General features: G+C 42.7%; 1 protein-coding gene across 1 annotated transcript in view; it reads right to left on the reverse strand.

Annotated features, from left to right (window-relative positions):
• crybg2 (crystallin beta-gamma domain containing 2) overlaps positions 1-11,860 on the reverse strand; it is a gene marked incomplete at its 5' end in the record, with an annotated part of 36,310 nt that extends 24,450 nt beyond the window's left edge. The window contains 2 exons of the mRNA XM_080735356.1: positions 416-463; positions 11,120-11,860. Coding sequence (XP_080591482.1) covers positions 416-463; positions 11,120-11,860 — 789 coding nt within the window. The remainder of the gene's footprint in view (positions 1-415; positions 464-11,119) is intronic.
• Between the last annotated feature and the right edge of the window lie 3,151 nt (positions 11,861-15,011).

Raw genomic sequence — 15,011 nt, forward strand, 5'->3', positions numbered from 1 at the left:
TCCTTCCTTCCTTCCTTCCTTCCTTCCTTCCTTCCTTCCTTCCTTCCTTCCTTCCTTCCTTCCTTCCTTCCTTCCTTCCTTCCTTCCTTCCTTCCTTCCTTCCTTCCTTCCTTCCTTCCTTCATTGTGGCGGCTGTGGCTCAAGAGTTAGAGAAGCTATTTTGGAATGGGAAGCTTCACAGTTTGATCCCTGACTTCCTGACGTTATGTTGGAGTGCTCTTGAGCAAGACATTGAATGCCTAACTGCTCCCGATGAAATGGCTCCTTGCATGGTTTCCTCCACCGTTGGAGTGTGAAAATGGGCGATGCATTGTAAAGCACTTTGGATAAAGGCGCTATAGAAATTCAGTCCATTTTTGTAGCATGTGTAAGGTTCAGTGAAAAGTGTTGTTGGATGTTTTGTGTTTAGACTCACCTTTCCAGGGCGAGGGTTGAGCTTTCCATGTTCCTTCTCCTTGGTGAGCTACACACACGAAAAGGAAAGGAAAATGTCACCAAACTAAGCAAGTGGTAAATCTTCAATAGTGCATTTTCTAGTTTGAAAATTGTTTGAAAAATGAAGCAAAAAGTTGTGAATGATAAATAATTATCAAACACTAAAATATACACAGCTTTGGGGCCAAGAAAGCTTACTACACTAATTTCTCATAAACTAACAAATATTACATTTATCTCATCTTACAACTTATTTCAGACTGGGGAAGGTATGATTGACATATGAGGACAAACAGTCTGAACTCTGTACGCTACTCTACAGGTTCTGGAGACGCATTCATTTTGACCGAACAACGATCTCTTTAAACAGAAGCAATGGCTTCTTGTACCTGCTCAACCTGTTCAACTTAAGCCCTGTTTTATACTTTGTCATGCGATGGTGTCGCACAGCAAAAATTGCCAATTTACAAGCTCATAATACACGTTGCATAGTGAGTTTGTAGATCTGCACATTTTAGCTTTTTTTCTCCGCCTATAATTAGCCTACTTTTTGAAGTAGAATACGGTATTTAAAGTGGCTAATAGGTTGGTGCTGCTGATGAACACGTGTTATGTCAGTGTTTCATGGTGTAATCACTATGTTAGGTCAGCTGAGTTGCACAGCAGGATACAAGGTCGACAGGCTTTCTGTGTGCTCATCCATGAGGTTGATGCAATGATTAGACCGCTGTGTGGTCAGTGGCGTCAGTTCAGAAGACGCGCGTGCAAGACACCAGTCATGTTGCCATACCTTAGCAACAGGCATGATACATTTATTTTAAGAAGTACATTCTATTTTTCTCCCCAAAAATGTCTATGGTTTCTTGGGCTGGATATGGCAGCCTGGAACGGTTGTTCAAGTGCGGCTAAACTTGGCATAATATAGTAAACGTGCCACAATTAACAATAATGCATTGCACCTGTGCAGCTGATCTGCGGAACCTGGGAATATACCATTCTGTCAAGATGGGGAGAATACAAGTGTGGAGAATATAATTATAATACCTTGTTAAATTTTGCATTTGTAGTTATTTTAATGTAATTTAACAACATAATAACAAGCACAGATAGACAAAGAGACATTCAGGGATTTATATTTGAAAGTAACTTGTATTCTCCCCCTGGACCCAGGATATGGCAGCTGCATACCCCTGCCATACCCAATTGACGCCCCTGTGTGTGGTACAGAATGTGGTTAAAATTTGACAAATATATCGAGCGTGTGTGTGTGTGTGTGTGTGTGTGTGTGTGTGTGTGTGTGTGTGTGTGTGTGTGTGTGTGTGTCAAGAAGAGATCTCACGGAGGGTATGGTATGTTCATGTTGGTTAGAATTTTCAGATGTTTACCTGTGTGAGATGGAATGTCCCTGCGCCCTGTGACCAGTGTGCTGATTTAAAACCAGACTGTGTGTGTTTCATTGGTCTCAGATATCAGCCGGGCTCTGATCTCTGGGAGTTCTTTAGTTAACAGGTTATCTTCCATATCGCCTTTCCATACACCCTAAAAGAGACCAATCTAGTAGTTCAAAAAGATATTTTATCAGCATCACAGAGCCACTGATTTGAAAAGGCTCTGTGCTGTTTTCTAAGTTTACCAAGACACTCCTGAGAGTGTGTGTGTGTGTGTGTGTGTGTGTGTGTGTGTGTGTGTGTGTGTGTTTGTGTGTGTGTGTGTGTGTGTGTGTGTGTGTGTGTGTGTGTGTGTGTGTGTGTGTGTGTGAAATATTACTATAGCTCACTGAGAAAATAGTGTTGCATCTTGACCTTTCCAAACAGCAACACAACACCTATTCACATTCTTTGGGAAAATGAGATGAGGGGTTGAATAGGCCTCTTAGCCCATCGTACAACAGTATCGTTGACTGGCTTGCATATCTGAATATACAGTATGCCATTGTGGTTCAAAGGCTTCCTTTCCACTACAGGACAATAGCGCATAGCTGTGGCGGACATTTTCTGGTTTCATCGATCCAGATCCCATTCATTTTTCCCCAGAGATTTCCAAAAATATTGATATAACATTATTTTAAGCCTAGAATCAAGCCACCCAGGATCCTGGTGATTCGTGACCATAAAACATTTGAAATAATTGAAACCTGCAAAACAAAAACTATTAAATATGGTATATCATAATTTAAAATAAATCACAGAATCAAATGTTTATGGTCATGATTCACCAGGGTCCTGGATGGATTGATTCTAGGCTTAAAATAATTGATATCAATATTTTTGGAAATCTCTATGGGAGAAATGAATGGGGTCTGGAACTATGGGACCAGAACAAAAAATATACATAGGCCTACAAAGAACAGTAAATTACATCCATACATTTCCCCCTAAACATAACACATGCAATTCTACACCCGCCATCATTTACATACATGGGCCTAATTTACCAGACAAATTGAGTTCAGAATTGTGTTTAGAGAAAAAGTAATCCTACTTGATCAAGATTCAATAAATAAAAAAAATAAAATGTTACATCTTGTGTAAAGAGTACATAAGAGAGAGTGTCTTTTGTTCTCGTTTATTTTCGAGAAACAATCCCATGAATATCAAAGTCAATACCCAGGTTACTGGGTATAAGATGTGCTATAACAACACATACTGTAGCACGTCAAAGCCAGCAAACCTGCACAATGGAGCTGCATAGCTATAGGCCAAATATCATATACCATGCTGGGAGTACTATTACAGCACATTGTTACGCATTGTTGATCTTCCTACTTGACTTGTTATTTGTGCGGATGAAGCTTTTCTTTCTCACTTAACCACGGATAATACTGCCAATACTAAACAATGACCTTATTGCATCGTCTGAGATCTAAAGTCAACATTACTGAGTGCTCAGACAGCATCCTTTGCGGCTATCTGTCATTTGTTTGGGGCGGCAGAACCTGATTCGAGCTGTTAAAAGACAATAGAGGAATCCTGACGGGGTAGTCCTCAGTCCTCACATGATTGCAACACTGCTAGTTGGTGTCTTTGTTTTCTTTGTTTCTGGTCATTTTCAGATGTCTCTATGGTAAATGTGTCTACAGTTGACTGGATCTAGACGAGGATTATGGGCATTTGTCTTTAAAATCATAAGCTCCTTTCAAGATGCCATTAACGGGTGTGATTTGTGAGGCTGGTAAGCCAGCCTGAATATAGCTTGAATCGAGTGTATTGTTTGAGAGACAAGATAACGGCAAATAAATATAATTGGTGTCTGTGGTTAACATCAAAACACCAACAAGTACATGTCCTTACAAGTGAACTGTGAGAAACCAGTTTCATACAGTATAATCTCAGCAATCTAACGTTCATGTCTTAACTGCTGTGGTTTAAATGACTTTACAGTACATCCAGACCATTAGACGCAGGCAGAATGCTGTTGCTAAGATGACTGTTCCCTCTAGCTGATGTCACTCTTGGTCCCTGAGGAACTAATAATAATACCCACACTATCTTCCTGCAGTACCAAATCAATCGATCCACCCATCTATCCTCATTTCGAATGGGAAACCGTTGAAGTCAATGAAAGCTCACGCAGACGCATGCAGGATCCAATACCATGTGCGAGCTCACACACATACTGTACGTACAGTACATCATGCATACATACATCATACACATGAAAGCATATTTTTGACATCCCTTCCCTCCCTACAGGCTGCAGCTGGCCACTTCTTAAGGCTGTTCGTGCATGCAGTAAGAGAACATGCAGTCTCAGCAAAAATCACTAATTCAAAATGTGCACAGACATGTGATGACAGATGGGGGATCCAAAGTGAGACTCTCTGGGGCACTGGGGCAGAGAGGGAAAGGAAGAGTTAATCCCTTTCTTCTTCATCCTCTCGCTTATTATCATTACCTCCTCAACCTCTGCCCACGATTCACCCTGTCGACGTTTGTTTTCATCAAATATCAAACGAACAGGAGGAGGGAAGTGAAGGTAAATACAAAAGGCGGGGTGTGTCTCTCTCCGTCTCTGCAGGACCAGACAGATAGCTGGGATGGGCAGGGAGAGCTCAACAGAAACTTAGAAAATAACAGAGGAGAAGAAAAGTGTCACGCTGTGATTTATAGATTCCTAATGCTTGCCAGGAGGGTTTTAAGTGTACGGAGGCGCTAATCCGTCCCCTAACAGTTTGGGAAAAGGAGGCGTAAAGGTTAAGTCCCATTAAGTATATAACAATATACGCGTGCGTGCGTGCGTGCGTGCATGTGTGTGTGGATAGATACCTTTGTTATCCCAAGGGGGAAGATCAGTCACCCAGAGGCAGCACAGCAGTATAAGGATATTTACAAAGTTACAGAGAAGTATGAAAAGAATAAAACAGTAAAGAGCAAGGTGCATCAAAGAAAGGGAACGAAGAATATATACATAAAGTGTAAAAAAAAACTGTCAATGCTCAACGTGAAACAGCACAGCTTGAACAAAAAAAAGCAATCCTTAAGCACAACTATCAATACAATACAATGCCCAAACAAAAGTGTCCATAACAATACAGTGCCCAAACAAAAGTGTCTGTGTCTGTGTCCGTGTGTGTGTGTGTGTGTGTGTGTGTGTGTGTGTGTGTGTGTGTGTGTGTGTGTGTGTGTGTGTGTGTGTGTGTGTGTGTGTGTGTGTGTGTGTGTGTGTGTGTGTACACGCGGGCACACATGCATGGCCTAAATTCTGTTGTATATCATTTCAAAATATTCTGCTTCTCTCATCTCATATCTGAAAACAAATTCCCTTCTTCAGTTCTTTCCTCTCTGCTGTCTTTCCTCTCTGCTGACAAAGCGGAAGAAGGATAAAGCAATAAAAGTCAACCCAACTAAAGACCATTGTGATAACAAAGTCAAATATACTTTTAAAGATAAGAGGCCAGCAGTTCAGAATGCTGCAGACGGCAAGGCCTATGGAGTCTCTCAGCTTAAACTGTGGTAACTGTTCCCATACCTTGGCATAAGGATATAGGTCTTAATTTGAATGTACTGTTCAAAATGAAGACGACATAGCATTGTAATGCAATTCTACAGACAGACAAGTTTTTTCGCTACTTATTGTTACAAAGCTTTTCAACATAACACTATTTTAATACGCATTAACATACTGTACAGTCAATGTATTTTCATATTTTAGACATCCAACTGACCTTCTAATCACATGCATATGTGCAATGGTGAAATACACCTTCTTTATGAGAGTACAAGCACCTACAATAACAGCAAGTAACGGTAAGCATTACAGGAGTCAAATCCGATTTAGGTTGGATTCCCTGGTTATTCCTGCTGAACAGGCGCACTGACATTGGAGCTCTAGTCTCATTGCAAATGTCACATCTCCTTCTTGAGGACTTTACTTGACATTGACCATATTCACACGGTGGCCATTTTGCTATTACGTAACTCTAACCAGGTTCAGAGAATCTATTTTATCTAATGTATAGTAACTTACGGTATTGTGAGCTAAAGCTGGAAGATGCTTCTGTGGAGCAATAGGTTACCGGGTGAGTCAATTCAACATAAATAGGCAACCCAGGAAAGATGTTGGTCTCACAAACCCTATTGTCCATTGTACAATTTGCAGTGAGGAAGAAAAAAATCTAGCCCAGACTGAAAAATACTGGCCACAGGCAATAGAGCATCTAGCGTTGTTGTCGGGAGGAAACCTTGTATGTGCAAAACTGATCGTTTTGGATATTTTCACTAGTTTTGTGCAACACTCTATTATGGTGAAGCAGGGCTTTACTTTACGAAAAAACATACACATTTGAAACTTGGAGATACAAGGTTTCTGCCTGACAGTGATGATAGTATATCCAGGGGTCCTGACTCAAGTTGAGGTTCCTACACTGTAAAATCTGCAGTGTTCATTTAACTCAGCGAGTGTGTGAATGTAAGCAAATGGACCCATAAGGGTTAATTCATTTGCTTACATTTGTACGCTCTCAAGAGTAAAATCTGCACAGAGGATTTTGCAGTGCATCAGTGCCAATGAGTCACAGTCAGTAACATGAGCCCAGGACTAGCTGTGCGCTGTGACCTGAATTGAGTTGCTATCTGGGACAGTGGATATCCGACTGCGACCAATGCCAACAAATACCTTGTGTAGAAGCAGTTTGTTAAAGCTTGACCAAACAACACTGTGCACACACGTTGTATCATGGCAATGTAATGTGTAATTTACCAATTCCAATAGTGGACACACGTTTGCCCACATGTCCGCAAATATACATGCATACACATTCTGTGCGCATGCATATAGTACATGCAATATGCACAGTGTGTGCATACTGACTGTATGTACTATATGCATGCGACACATCCAATCAAGAGAGATATGTACAAGTGCAGATGACAACACAACGGGAAACCATTTGAATGGAAAGCTATGATCACTGTGTGTGTGTGTGTGTGTGTGTGTGTGTGTGTGTGTGTGTGTGTGTGTGTGTGTGTGTGTGTGTGTGTGTGTGTGTGTGTGTGTGTGTGTGTGTGTGTGTGTGTGCAAGCGTGTGTGTGTGTGTGTGTGTGTGTGTGTGTGTGTGTGTGTGTGTGTGTGTGTGTGTGTGTGTGTGTGTGTGTGTGTGTGTGTGTGTGTGTGTGTTGAATTCAACCATATCCCTAGATAATGCTTAAACATGAAAATGTTTAAGCAGGGAACATTTAATGTTCCTTGCTTTACAAAAAGTACATAGAGATCTGGCCTCATTACATGTCATAACTTCTCCACCCATCTCCCCTAAGGCATATACCTGCCTGTATTGTGGTTGCACCAGCTTTATGGGAGCAATAGAAAACTGCACTGACAGCCTGGAATATTCATTAGTCGGTTTTGTATGGTGTCTATTAGGGCATGAAAACTAACTGACTGAACGACTTTGGTTCTCAGAAGGCAGTTGAGAGGTGCATTTTATAAAGCACAAGTTGTCCAAAGTGCTGAGCAATGAATCACTTCAGTAACAAAAAGTACTAATAAGATGCAAAAAATGAAGAAAAAAAAAGCCTAGCATTCTGAACTAACTGCAGAAGAAACGGAAGGAACTGAAAGTATGTGAGTTGTGACACAATCTTCAGATCAACTTGACAAGCGGAACAATAATATTCATTTAGCTATTGTTCTAAGCTAGATGAAACTCCCTCTCACAACAGAGTTGATTTGTTTGTCAAATTTCTAGGAATCAAGGAAGACAACTTTCTTTGCATGAGTATGTAGATTTTAGGACACAGGACCTACTGTAGGTTGGTGGCTAAACCTTTGTTGGAATCAGGAGGACCAATTATGATAACCTTCATCGGTTTCGCCTTCCAACTTTTCATGTCCTCAAGGAGATCAAGGACACGAGTATCATGGATTTCAGCGTAAAGTATAGTATGTATCATCAGCACAACAATGGGAGGAAATGCTATGCTTATGAAAAAAAAAAGAACCTAGGAGGAGCATATAAACAGAAAATACAATAGGACCTAAAATAGAACCTTGGGCAGTCATTACAGACTTTAATAAGAGTTGACCTAGGGCAATGGAGTGGTAAAAGCAGGAAAATCTGGGAAAAACTTTTCCAGTACCTTACATAAAAATGGCAGTTTAGGGTTTAGAGAAAACTGCTGGGTCTACAGTATGTTGGGCTTTTTAATAAGATGTTGGACCACTGTATGTTTAAAACAAGATGGAACAAAGCTGTTTACTAGGTAGTTATATATAAAAACAAGTTTTGAGTGTAATTTTTATGCATTATTTTAGAAGCCATGAGAGACAAGACCAGGGTTGGATTTGAACCCATGTTGTCAGAGCATAGTGTGTGTGCACTGAGCCACCAGGTACCCCTGCCAGCTATTTATTATTGATAGCATACTAGGCCATATACTAGTGTGCAACACTTCTCTAAGGGGCAGGTAGCAGGCATTATGTGTGAGACTATCTAGCATATGAAGAGAGACAGCTTCACAATTCACATTTCTAAATACAAAATCCAAACATGTGGATCTCAGGATTCAGATGGGAATGGCGATGCTACAATATGGATCTCAAACTTCATGTCTGACTTATGGCTATGATGTCAGCCTGATCAGACTCCCATTATACAATTAAAGTTTAATATTTCAAAAAAGTATAACTTTTCCTTTGGGGTGCAGTTTGCAAGACTAGCCCCAGGCTAACAGACACAGATCTTATAGATGGCTAGACTCATGCAGAGCCCCACTGTAAAAGTGTGCAAGATGTGGATGAGGAGAAATGAGAAATCTTAAGCTTGCCAATCAGAAAGTTCAAAAAGTCTTCACACACCTCAGGAGTTTGTTCGGGACAGGCAGTAACAGAGTTAATAGCTATGCTGTTGCTGCTAACATTAACTCTGGGACTATGGGAATATTGACAAATTAAAAGATTTTGCCCTCAAAGCTGGTATGTAGCTCTCTCCTCCATTAAAGTTCAGATTTGCCTAAGGGCACAGGTGACATTTTTAGTCAGGGCTGAAGTCTTCTGGTTTTTACTGGAGCAACAGAGAAATGAAATAAAGAGACCACCTGCTGTGTACCTAGAGTACTGTACACAAGGATAGAGCTGTACACAAGGATAGTGCTGGTTAGGAGAACAGCTACACTGTATAAGAGTCAGAGAACTAATGGCAGTAAAATGGCTAATAGAACGATTTACAGGCGAGAGAGATTTATGAGTTAGGCGGGAATGTGGCATCAAAACATGATGGACTAGTGATCAGACAGACAGGCGTACTACTGTACACATTTTACAACAGGAAGGCCAAGTGTTACAGTACAACAAGAGGAAGAGTACGACCATGTTGTTACGTAGGGCTTATAACTGTACTGCATTAAACGAGTCAATAAGATTTACATTGATCAAAGGTATATCACAATATCATCAAAATATAATCAGACTTGGGTAAAATGGTAAATGGTAAATGGTGCATTTATATAGCGCTTTTAATCCAAAGCGCTTTACATAGATTGTGCATTACATTCACCCATTCACACACACATTCATACACCGGTGGCGGAGGAAGCCATGCAAGGCACCAACCTACTCACCAGAGGCAATTAGGGGTTCAGAGTCTTGCCCAAGGACCCTTCGACATTAACTCAGGGGGAGCCCGGATTCGAACTGGGAACCCTTCGGGATTTATACCCTTCGTGCTCTAATACCAGTTTCTCTACCCCTGAGCTATGCCGCCCCCATAGCATGGGGGCCCCATGGGCATTGATAGATAATTTTGTTCATAGTTAATATCAATATTAGTTTTATCGATAAATATCGAACTTGTGACTGTGTTTCACTGTGCCATGCTAATGCCATGTCCGGATTACAACCTCTGCTCTGTGGAATTCTGTGCAAAGCAGCCACCACAAGGCCAGGTCACTGTCTGCCCTTATCAGCTGTGGCCCCAAAACAACAGTCTAAATGTATTTGTGGAAATCTACTAGGGCGACCCCCACGTGTTTTGGATGGATGTGGCAACCTCATCATATTGTCAGGAACCTATGAACTTGTCCCACGCCTAACTGTCATGTACTATATTCTTTTATATACGAATGTCTGACCACCATCTTGTCAGAGCTCCAACCGTGAAACGGATTGGATGCGTTTTCTGTACAGTTCAACTTTTGTATGTCTCTCTCAAAATATAGTAAATTCTCCAATTATGCACTGATTTCTCTCATGTCTTATTTCTTTGAATTAAGGGAATAATTTTTTTCTATTTTCTAGAGAATCTTTCTATTAGGCATAATAAAAGACAAGTCAAATAATTATTGCGCTGCTGTGTATGTGTACAGTATATAATATTTCATATCAGAGTTGCCGTTGCTGCAGATCCTGCCTAGTCCCTTTCACATGCAAACACACATACATGAAAAAAACATATGCATACTCATGAACATACAGTACATGCGCAGTTTGCAAACTGCACCTGAAAGCATGTTCAGAGAGGCACACAATATACGTATGAAGTCATCTTTCTCTCCAGTGCAAAGTTGTTTTTGTTTTTGTGAAGGGGGTGTGGAGGAGGGGAGTCCGGGATGGGGCAGCCGGCTATTTTTTTGAAGAGGAGAACATGCACGTGTACAGGTTTGTTAAGGATAGGTGGAGAACACTCTATAGTGTTTTGTCACTTAAGACCAGGATACCATTTCAAGCCTCTCAAGTCATCCCACTCACTGTAAGGATTTTGTTTTGTCAAAGCTGGAAATGTCTTAGTGTAAATACATTGAAAAAAGTAAATGTAAAATTTAAAACGTTTTCACATAGGCCTATACTGTATTGAAATATAAATAATAAAATAAAAGTAACTTAAGTTATACTTTTGCTTAAACCTACAATACACCCTGAACTTTGGCACCTATCTTTGCATGGGGCCCGATTCAAAATGAATTATTCATAGCTTGTTTTCTCTCCTGCCCTCAGGCCTAATCAAGCTGAAATACCTTCTGACACCTATCCACAGTGTCTTATACTGTATGGCAGTGGTTCCCAAACTTTCCAGGACCTTTTCGGGACCCAAAAGAGAAATTTGACGTTTGCCCGGGACCCAGACTAGTGAAAACCAAAAATTAAGGGACCCATAAAAATGTTTCCCCGTGACCCACAAATGGGTCCCGAACCAGTGTTTGGGAACCAGTGCTGTGTGGGAACAAAAAACTCGTTCTGCTGTTATACTCACATAAGCATCGGGGAAGGCTCTGTATTTGGGCACCGGAACTTTCTCCGGTTCAGGCTCTGAGTTCTGGAAGTGAGACCCTCCGTGGACACTGTTGAAGAGCGGGGTCTGGTGGAGCCCCTCGAAGAGCGGGCTCTGCGGGATCCCCTCGTTACTGAAGCTCCTCTGTAGGACCTGTGTGCTCACCGCTCCGGCACCGACACCCATCCCCATCCCCATCCCCATCCCTAAGCCCATCCCCATCCCCTGGGTCTGGCCAAAGAGTGGAGAGTCAGGGGAACCGAAGTGCCTGTGGTGCTCCATGGAGCCGGAGGGACTGTGGAGGAGTGCAGAGCAGTTGCTGGAGTTGGGCGAGCCCAGATTGAGGTGCAAGGGTCTGCTCATGCGAGAGTTGGGATCTTCAGCCCCGGTCAAGGACCCACCGGATATGGGAGAGGAGTTCAGGAGGAAGGAGAACCGCTCGTAGCGGGACGCCATCTGATCATTTCCAGTGCTACGTCCGCCGAGCTCCCTCGGTCCCGTGCTTATGCGGTCATTGGTCGACCCCGTTTCCGGTAGCGAGCTGGTGCGGAAGAGCGAGCGATGGGCCTGGGAGTTTGCCTTGCCATTTTCCTGGGGCTGATCAACAGATGCTGACCGGTAGCTGGAGAAGAGGACACTGTTGTCCAGACGGGAGCCGGTGTTGGGCATCTGAAGCCCGCTGTTCCCGTTCAGAAGCGCTTCAGTCTCTGAAGATTGCCTCATTACAATGCTGTTAGCAGTAGACGCTCTGAGGGGGAGGGTCTGGCCTCTGCTCCCAGACTGCTCCTGCAACTATCAGCACAAGCACTAGTATAGTAACACGCAATAATATTATTGTGCAAGACACAGAGACAGATATCATTAGCATTATTTTATATTTTAATATCATTCTAATAACATGTAGGCCTACTTTGTAAGGTCTGCAAAATATGTGCACAATGTCTTTATACATAGTTTTTAACTTTTATTATTATTATGTCAACATATGCCATTCCCTGCAGTAAAGCAAATAAAAAAAACATTTGCATTATCTGTGTGTACACATACAGTACATGCCTTACCTGTTGTTTCAGCTTCATCATTTCCATAGGGCTGAGTGACTCCTTCGGAGAGGCCCATCTGAACTCCGCTGGGGCCCCCGGAGCCGGAGGGGACTTGCCAGAGGGGCTGTTGGGGTGTTTGGAGAGGCCGATGTTGGCATGGCTGGGGGTGTCCTCAACAATTGGGGGCAGGGAGTTGAAAAGGGCCTGTGGCACCCCGCGCATACCTCGTGATCTCGGAGGGGGTCCCATGCTCCTCAAGGTGTCCACAAGGCTGTCCATTTCACTTTGGCAGGGAGAATCTAGGTCCGGGGAGGCGGGCGGGTCGGGGCCCAGCTCCACACGCGTAGCCTGGAACAATCCAGAGAAAACAACGTCGTCGTTGCGACTCTCCCCTCTGTGAGTGTCGGTGTCGTTTCCACTGGTTTGAAGCAGTGACAGAGAGAAAGCGGAGAGCGAAAGCGGCTGCGACTCCGAGCTTGACTTTATCTCCTCTGGCACGGTCTCTCTCTCTCTCTGTCCCTCTCTATCACCTGCAGGTGCAGCAGGCTCCTCCCACCTCCCGACACGCCTCTTCAACTCGTTCTCCCCTCCTGCTCCTCCTCTCGCTGCCTCTGCTACCTCGGAGCTCTCACAGCTCAGATAAACTTCGTTCCTGTCACTCAGCCTGTTGCTGAGGCAACTGGGTGTCTCTGGGGAAAGGGTGGAAGAGGAGGAGGAGGAGGAGGAGAAGGAGGAGGAGGTGAGGTGTCGTGTGTACAATGGAGCCTCGGGGAGCGGGGAGGAGGACCGAGGGGAGGTGTTTGTCACACTGGAATCCAGACAGTCTGAAAGAGAGGACTCCAGTGTTGGGTCAGGTTTATACTGTACAACCCCTTCAAAGCAGTTTCTCCACTTATACTCAGGTTCCGACGAGGCCGTGTCGGTCCCATTGCACTCGACTGCATCGGTCCCATTGCACTCGGCTGCAGCGGTGCTCGTTCTACAGTGGTCCACCGTATCAGTGCAGTGATCGGCATCACTGTTGACCAGGGACACTTTGCGGAAGCGCTGCTTGGATTCATCCCTGCCCTCGTGTGGGGGAGACGGGGGCTTAAGCGTCAAGACGGTGCTCAGGGTGCTGTAGCCCGAATCCATCTCATTGACAGATTCTGGGTCAGGTTTATCCTGCTGGAACCCTGACGCAGGGACGTCTATTGGCTTGGAGACAGCTGAGGCTGTCAGAAACCTAAAAAAAGAAAGAGACAGAGAGAGAGAAATGTATTGATTGATAATACTTTGTTACAGTAGATTGGTCTGAAATTGGTCTTGCAACACAGCAGCGCCATTTGCAACATAACAGAACAACAAACTAAAAATAAGTCTGATGCATACATTTAACATACGTAATTCTTCAACGTAAATCTTATCTGTGATTACGCTCTATTCTTACTTTTTACCGGGTCAGAGAAGACTGCTTCAGTCTAACCCTACATACAGTAACTGTGGTACCCCCTCTCTCTGGTTGGATGGTAACAATTTGCATCAGGACATACAGTATGGTTGGGGTCAAAGAAAATGTTGTTGGCTGAATATTAAGTTTCTCAATGGGTTTGGCCAAGAATCTTTGAGCATATTTTCATTTGGCGGAGCAGTTTGATCTTTAAAGTAAAAGACACAAACTTGAAAACCTGTAATATTGCAATACCACAGAGAAAACCTGTAATATTGCAATACCACAGAGAGAAACAGAGACCCTAACCCATAATAGCTAGAGTGCTTTAAGTACCTGTACTTAAAGCAATCCTTTTGTGTGGTGATCATACAAATTACCAACTACCGGTATGCAAATGACACAGGTAAACCTTGAGAATCCTGCAGACATGCCTTGCGTGCAGTGCAGAGGAATGTTTACAGAGAGGCCCAGCACAAACAGAACATTGTCACACACAGTGAGTCTGACAGGTGGCTGGCTATGACTAGGAAATGTTTGAACAGTAAGTTAAAAGGTCTATAAACCTGCGTAGAAAGTGACAATAAACAATGAAGTGGAGTGAAACTAATAATCCAAGTATTCAACTTCTGTAAAATCGCCCGGCGAGAATGTCAACTGGACTTATGCAATGCTTAGACATTCACACAGATGTTGATTGGCAGCAACACTGCTGTCTAATACTATTTCTGAATGTATCTTTTGTATTAAATTACTAACTGCTGTCAATTGACTCAAAATAACAAAACAACTTCTTAAATACTGCTGTACACTGCCCAACCCTTCACTTAAGTATATCTCAGAAAGGAGTTAACAACGTCTCGATACTAATTTACTTTTACACACAAACAAATCCAACAGCAGATGTTGGTTACAGATATCTTATAAAGATTACAGTAATACTGTGGTCTCTGACATTTAACTGACTGCATGTGAGTCATAAGCTGGTCATAAGCTAAAAGGTAATTGTAAATCCATACGCAATGCATGAATCATTCAGCATTTAAAGGTTAATCGTGTTTTATGTTTAATAGCTACAGTACACGCACACTGCAGGTGTAAAATTAGGTGGTGTGCCTACTGTAAATAGGTGGCAGAAATCCTCTGGAAACACATGGATACCTTCCAGGAAATATAGATTACACCATGACACAAAACAGACAGTGATGCAATCATATTCAAGTTTAACAGCAGTGTGAATTTGTCATATGTCAGCATTTCATTACCTCTGGATGAACTATTGAATTATTGCCTCCTCTACAGTAGATCGATTGAGTTGCAAAGTGACTGTGAAATTATCTTCACTCAATACACTGTCATTATCAAATCACAACACAAGGCCAAGAAACATCATGTATTAAAT

The sequence above is a fragment of the Nannobrachium achirus genome (assembly GCF_963921795.1).
Source record: "Nannobrachium achirus genome assembly, chromosome: 10".
In the NCBI taxonomy this organism is placed as follows: domain Eukaryota; kingdom Metazoa; phylum Chordata; class Actinopteri; order Myctophiformes; family Myctophidae; genus Nannobrachium; species Nannobrachium achirus.